The sequence below is a fragment of the Doryrhamphus excisus genome, chromosome 5 (genome assembly GCF_030265055.1).
Source record: "Doryrhamphus excisus isolate RoL2022-K1 chromosome 5, RoL_Dexc_1.0, whole genome shotgun sequence".
Lineage (NCBI taxonomy): Eukaryota > Metazoa > Chordata > Actinopteri > Syngnathiformes > Syngnathidae > Doryrhamphus > Doryrhamphus excisus.
This window is the reverse complement of record NC_080470.1, coordinates 22,374,896-22,381,641: the sequence shown is the minus strand read 5'-3', so window position 1 is coordinate 22,381,641 and position 6,746 is coordinate 22,374,896. Positions and strand designations below refer to the sequence as shown.

The 6,746-nt window shown below is 42.8% G+C and overlaps 2 protein-coding genes across 2 annotated transcripts in view; one reads left to right on the top strand and one right to left on the bottom strand.

Annotated features, from left to right (window-relative positions):
- The first annotated feature begins 281 nt into the window (after positions 1–281).
- Positions 282–5,544, top strand: si:ch211-201h21.5 (uncharacterized protein LOC555526 homolog). The gene is made up of 5 exons (XM_058072746.1): positions 282–506; positions 690–872; positions 944–1,055; positions 3,285–3,421; positions 3,504–5,544. Exons 1-5 carry the CDS (start codon positions 324–326, stop codon positions 3,861–3,863), a joined length of 975 nt encoding a protein of 324 aa, XP_057928729.1. The 5' UTR covers positions 282–323; the 3' UTR covers positions 3,864–5,544.
- Positions 4,831–6,746, bottom strand: part of tmem131 (transmembrane protein 131) — a 47,992-nt gene continuing 46,076 nt past the window's right edge. Inside the window, exons 38-41 of the mRNA XM_058072745.1 lie at positions 6,103–6,184; positions 5,940–6,028; positions 5,719–5,867; positions 4,831–5,642 (exon numbers count right to left, since the gene is read on the bottom strand). Of these exons, the coding sequence (XP_057928728.1) occupies positions 5,370–5,642; positions 5,719–5,867; positions 5,940–6,028; positions 6,103–6,184 (593 nt within the window). The 3' untranslated portion in view covers positions 4,831–5,369. The remainder of the gene's footprint in view (positions 5,643–5,718; positions 5,868–5,939; positions 6,029–6,102; positions 6,185–6,746) is intronic.

Here is a 6,746-nt window from a genome sequence, read left to right as displayed (position 1 = left end):
TATCACTTCCGGATTAGCTTATCCAGACTGAACCATTCTGAAGAATGGGGGACATTTTTAAACGTTAGACAAATATGGAATAAAACATACAAGTTGAAATGGGACACGACTTCTCATTTATTATTGCTGGATTTAAAATATATTATTTAGCCCAGTGCATTACACGTCACATTTTGAATGACAGAAATTTACACCCCGAAAGGCACCTTCCACTTCTAACCAATCAAATGCGAGAATGCACCGTCACACCTCCGCTGCTGTCATTTACCCCCGAGAGCTTCATGTGCCCACTGGAAAAGTGACAACTCCGAGGAGGGCGCGAAATGGCAAAGAAGCTGCTCATTATCGACACGGACTGCGGCATAGATGACGCCCAGGCTATCATGGTGGCCTTGGCGGCATCGAACGTCAGCGTGCTGGCGGTCACCTGTGTGTTTGGGAACACGTCGGTGGACAATGTTTGCCAAAATGTTTTAAAAGTTCTCTCCGTTTGTGAACGGGAGCTGGTTTGTGTGCTTACATAGAGGTCTTCGTGTAATAAACGATCTCATTTGTCGACTACAATTAAATATACACATTCATATTTCATAGAAATCTTCAGATTGGTCAAAGTTGTCATTTCAACAATTGCATTTGAACGCATCATGTAATCAAATGATTCCGCATATAACTTTTTTTTGCCTCCACAGATCCCAGTGTTTCGAGGTTCTGCCGGGCCCTTGGTTGGTACCAATGACACCTCCAGCGACCATTTCGGGACGGATGGCCTCGGAGACATCCTGGAGGACAAAGACCCAATGTGGGAGAAGAAGATTCAAAGGGAAGGTGCGGTGACTGCGATGATCAGACTGGTGACAGAGAACCAGAACCAGGTTGGATGTTCACCTGTGTGCCCCGTGACATTCCAATAGTCCAATTAAAAGCATGGTACCGCCACGTGCAGGTGAGCCTGGTGGCCCTTGGACCTCTCACCAATCTGGCCCTGGCTGTCAAAGTGGATCCAAGTTTCCCCAACAAGCTCAAAGAGCTACACATCATGGGTGGCAACATGGAAGGTAAAAACATCAGTCAATATAAAGCTTCTATTACTGCGATGTTTACTACATACAGTAGCTAACTGGTTGGGATTTTCCTACAAATAGCATTTTTAGAGCATAATTACATAATTAGAGCCCTCTTGACATGAAATAACACCCCTATAGTCACCTATACATTCCTATTACCCAATATAGTAGACATTACAAGAGTAAAACAGCCATAAATAAGACTCATGCTTGTGTGTTGCTATAAATGAGTTCCCGATTGTTTGTTTTACTTGAACTACGGCACATTCTATAAATCTAATTTAGCAAGAAAAGTTTTTTTTTTAAAATCAAAAACAGCAAAAATTGAAAAATCTGAAGTCATTGTACAAGAATGAAGTCAAAATATGAAGTTAAAAAAAGTTATAAGGTTAGGTTAGACAAGAATCTCCATGGACTGAGATGTTTGCAGATGACATTGGGATTTGTATTGAGAGTAGGGAACAGGTGGTGGAAATGCGGAAGAGTGGAGGTTTGCCCTGGAAACGAGAGGAATGAAGATGTAGCAAGATGGAGTATATGTGTGTGAATGAGAGGGACCCAAGTGGAAGAGTGAGGTTACAGGGAGAAAAGATACATGGAGAATTTGAAGGGCTTGGGGTCAACAGTTCAGAACAATAGAGATTGTGAAAAGGAGGTGAAGAAGCGTGTGCAGGCAGGATGGAACGGGTGGAGAAAAGTGTCAGACGTGATGTTTGATAGAAGAGTTTCAGCTAAAATGAAAGGAAAGGTATACAAAACTGTGGTGAGACCAGCCATGTTGTTTGGTCTAGAGACAGAGCCACTGAGGAAAAGACAGGAAGCAGAACTGGAGGTAGCAGAGATGAGGATGCTGAGGTTCACATTGGGAGTGACCAGGATGGATAGGATCAGGAAGGAGTACATCAGAGGCACATTGCATGTCAGGGGCCTTGGAGATAAAGTTAGAGAGGCGACCCCTGAAAAGAAAAGCCCAAAGAGAAAGACGTTTTGACATTTTAACTCATAATTATTTTATTATTACAATTTTACCTCATAATTTTTGACATTTTATGTCATTATTATGACTTTTATCAAGACCTTTTAAATCTCAGAATTGTGCTTTTTATCTCATAATTTCAACCTTTTCTCAGAATTCAGACTTTTTATTTCATAGTTTGGACTTGATCACTTTTATTTTTAAAATCAATCTCAAAAGGTGAATGAAACAACCCAAATCTGTGACCAATTTTAGGCTTTTTTTGGTTTGTTTTTTATTGTTTGTGCATTGTTTTTACATTGTTTATTGTTACCTGCCGGGGGACGACAGATGGAAACTAGTTGTGCTATAAGCTGGCATATTTTCATCTATATTGTTTGCAGATGTCCATAAATAGGCTTTGTTAAATAAATAAAAATTAAATAAAAACAATTTTGACATTTTATCTTATGACTTTTTAATATTAAAATTGTGACTTATCTCATAATTTCATTTTTTGGTCTCAGAAATCGGACTTTCCAATAATTTAACTTTTTATCGCCTAATTTAGGCGGCACGGTGGACGAGTGGTTAGCACGCAGACCTCACAGCTAGGAGACCCGAGTTCAAGCCCACCCTTGGTCATCTCTGCGTGGAGTTTGCATGTTCTCCCCGTGCATGTGTGGGTTTTCTCCGGGTACTCCGGTTTCCTCCCACATTCCAAAAACATGCTAGGTTAATTGGCGACTCCAAATTGTCCATAGGTATGAATGTGAGTGTGAATGGTTGTTTGTCTATATGTGCCCTGTGATTGGCTGGCCACCAGTCCAGGGTGTACCCCGCCTCTCGCCCGAAGACAGCTGGGATAGGCTCCAGCACCCCCGCGACCCTCGTGAGGATAAAGCGGTAGAAAATGAATGAATGAATCTCCTAATTTAGACTTTCTCTCATAATTATTTTATTCCTAACTCATAATTTTGAGTTTCAAATTAATCTCTTAAGTAGACTTTTAAATTCACATTTTCAGCTTTTTTCCTCATAATTCCGACATATCTTACAATCTTGATTATGACTTATGTATTTCACAGTTTCGACTTTTTAACTCATAATTATGACTTACCATCGGGGTATATATTTTTCTCTCAGTATGGAGAGCACAACTTACATTTAAAAATTTATTTAAAAAATTATATGCCCAAATACATTTTAATTTTTGACGACAAAATGAGGTTTCAAAACCATGTCGTTGTGATGTTGTTGTGCAGGGAAAGGTAACTTGTTGCCGTGTGCAGAGTTCAACTTTGCAAAGGATCCAGAGTCCGCTTACATCGTCCTGGAGGAGTTCCTCTGCCCCACCCACTTGGCATCGTGGGAATATTGCTGCCAAAACGCTCTGTCGTGGGTAAGAAGGAAAACACACTGATGAAACAAGCCTCACCCCTGCTGAGTTCCCGATGAGCCGTGTCTGTGTTGATCCCGCTCAGGAGTTCTTCGAGGAGCTCATCAACCAGGAGTCTCCGGCCGCCCGCTTCATGAAGACCATCACGTCCAGGTGCTGGGGCTACTCCAGAGAGACCACGAGGAGCAAGCGGGAGGTCTACTTCGGGCCGGGGTTCGTCTCCTTCGACTCGTACGCCATGGCGGCCTGCGTGGATGCCGGCGTGGTCACAGAGAGCATAGTGTGTCCGGTGCGTGTGGAGCTGCAGGGCGCCATGTGTCGCGGCATGTTGGCGCTGGACCTCGCCAACACGCTGAAGAAGCAGCACCGTGTGACCGTGTTCACCAAGTGTGACACGGACAAGATGGCCCGGCTGCTCGTGGCGTCGCTCAGGCTCGGAATGTAATGCAGGCTTACTTCCATGTCTACACATTTTCTTGACATCTGATGCTATAATGCAGCATTTCCCATTATCTGTGGTGCCCGTTATAAACCCATTATGACGGGACCTTCTGTAAATGGGGCTTGTTGTTCCAACAGTACAGTAGATGGCATCCTAACATCGTCACAATTATCACATTTCACCCCCTCTATGATAATAAATCCTGTAATGTTCCCAAGAAAATGTGGCCCTTTGGCTATTAGCATGGGTTTCTTTATCGCCAGGTGGGGGCGCTGTTTTGCCTGTGGCAGCTTCTTTACAACAGTGATGTTCATTTAGAGCAGGGGTGTCCCAAGTGTGGGCCTGGGGGACGTTAGTGGCAGGTGGCACGTGGCATGTTTGTTTTTTTTTTGGCCTTCACCACTTTGTAAACAGTAGATTTAAAAAAAAAAAGAAAAATTAAACAGCAAAAGTGGGGGGAAAAATGTAATTTTGTCATCCGTGTCATCCGTTCTAAAAAAATAAAAAATTTAGATCTTTGGTCACGTCGCATTTTTTATGGGCCATCGCCATATTAAAATAAAAAAAAGAATTAACTAGAAACTAAACAAATGAAAAAACTAATTTTCCAAGCTGAAATATTAAGACCAAAAAGGTGTAACCCTATGAGAAAAAAAATGCATTATGAAAAAAGGGGGAAAATGTAATTTTGTCATCCGTGTCATCCGTTCTAAAAAAATAAAAAATTTAGATCTTTGGTCACGTCGCATTTTTTATGGGCCATCGCCATATTAAAATAAAAAAAAAGAATTAACTAGAAACTAAACAAATGGAAAAAACTAATTTTCCAAGCTGAAATATTAAGACCAAAAAGGTGTAACCCTGTGAGAAAAAAAATGCATTATGAAAAAAGGTAACTTTCAAAGATTAAAGTTACAATATTAAAGAAAAAAAGCTTGCTTTTTTTTCCCAAAAAGTTGTAATATGACAAATCAAGCCAAGCAGGCTCTCTGCTGAAATCCTTTATTCTCATTTGCTGACAGGCCAGGTACAATCCAAACCTCAAACTTAAGATTGTCACCCAATTTTTATGACATTAAAAGGGGGCTCGTTACATTTGGAAAAGTCTTCCTTGACGTCCAATCAAAAAGGTGCGGTGCTGCTTTTGTGGGCCAAAGCAACCTTAGCAATAAAAGGATGTGAAACCAAAATGATTGACGTGAACATTAATGAACTGAGATTATCCTGTCATGAACCAAACTTTTAGCCTTACGAGCCAGAACGTCTCCTTTAGCCTTCATGAGCTAATATTTGACCTTTACTCCAGGAGGGGGCGCTGTTAAAAGGATTCGGAATAAAAGTTTGTATGTCGGCCCGCGTCAATAAAAAGCCACAAAGAACTGAACAACCAAATCTCTGCTGGAAAGCTTCTTTCTGTTGGGATTCTCCAATTAAAAAAAAAAAAAAATACGGGAAATTTAGCGACCGTTGCTATGGTGACGCGTCGTTTTTAAGTGCAGTCGTGCAGTTTTAACTGCCGTTTTCCGAAGTACTGGGCCAGGGCTCGGAGCTCCGTCGGCTCAGCGTGGGCCGCCACATGCTCCACGGGTTGTACGTGCCGCTCATCTCGCCGGAGGCCGGCGGGGAGGGGGCGGGGCTGCCGCTGACCAGGCCGCTCAGGAGGGTGGGCGAATTGGCGGCAAGGGGAAACGGGTGCAGGGAGGAATTAGTGCTCGTGGACCAGATGGAGCTGCCGAAGGCAGTGGTCGTGGACCAGGGGTTGTGGCCGTTCCCCAGGAGTGACTGAGACACAAGACAAAAGAAGTGAGCACCTGCCGGATGTTTGAAGGCGCTGCTGCTGCGTGTGACGAGCTCTTACTGAGGTGGGCGCGGTGGGAGAGCTGGAGCTGCTGGGCCAGGAGGAGTGCACAGGGTCGGCGCTGTCCCAAGTGGACGACGGCACCGTGGTGAAGTCGGGCCAGCTCTGCTGAGGCTCCCATGGCTTCTGGAGGTTCATCCTGCTGAATACTAGAAAAAACGACATCGTCACATGAAAGTCTGCAGCGCAGGAAGCCGCTTGCCGTCGGCTGTGCGGGTTACCTCCTGTTAGGTTGAAGGAGTTGCTAGGCCCGAAAGCAGAGAAGGAGTTGCTTGAGTGGATGGAGTCGATGGGACTCCACAACCCTGAGCTGCAACACACACACAAACAGAGAGAGATGAAGGTACTGTCATGTGACATTGACGGGATCTAATCATTGGATACCTGTCTGAGCCGTCACTCTCCACCGATGTCATAGGTGCCAGACTCCTTGCTTGGCTCTCACTTCTACCGGGTCCAGAACCACCTGGTGGAGAAGCACGCTCACTTTTACATTTGCATCATTCCAACTGAATTCACTGCCACTGAATGCTGAGGAATAATACCGCCTATCAGGAACTCACAGTCCCCACAAGGCGTGCAAGGACGACCCCTAGTGGCTAGCAGCGAAACTGCAAGGCTTAAGCGTGCAACGTCATTGCACAGCTTGTTGAAAAACTAACCCCAAATCAGATGGGTCACATAAGTGGAAAAAATTCATTTTTTTAATTAATAAAATGAAAAATAAATTTTTCCACGGAATATTACAAATTTATTCCCGTTAAGTTGCAACTTTTTTTCATTAGATTTCCTAATTTTTTCTCTTAATACTGTAGTTTGACTTTAGTAAATTTACAAAAAAACTATACATTATTTAGAAAATTTCTGCTATTTTTATAATTTTCTAAATTCTTTAAATGTGACTTTATTGTCATATGTCAACCTTTCCCACAACTTAATTTAAAGTTTGTAGTAGTAGTCTTTCAACTTTATGGTACTAAACTGACTACAATTATTTCTCCTCATAATAATTACATTACAACTTTTTT

Coding starts and splice junctions, on each gene's coding strand:
- si:ch211-201h21.5 (XM_058072746.1), top strand. CDS start 324: ATGGCAAAGAAGCTGCTCATTATCGACACGGACTGCGGCATAGATGAC. Junction 507..689: donor CCGTTTGTGAACGGGAGCTG/GTTTGTGTGCTT, acceptor TTGCCTCCACAG/ATCCCAGTGTTTCGAGGTTC. Junction 3,422..3,503: donor GCCAAAACGCTCTGTCGTGG/GTAAGAAGGAAA, acceptor GATCCCGCTCAG/GAGTTCTTCGAGGAGCTCAT.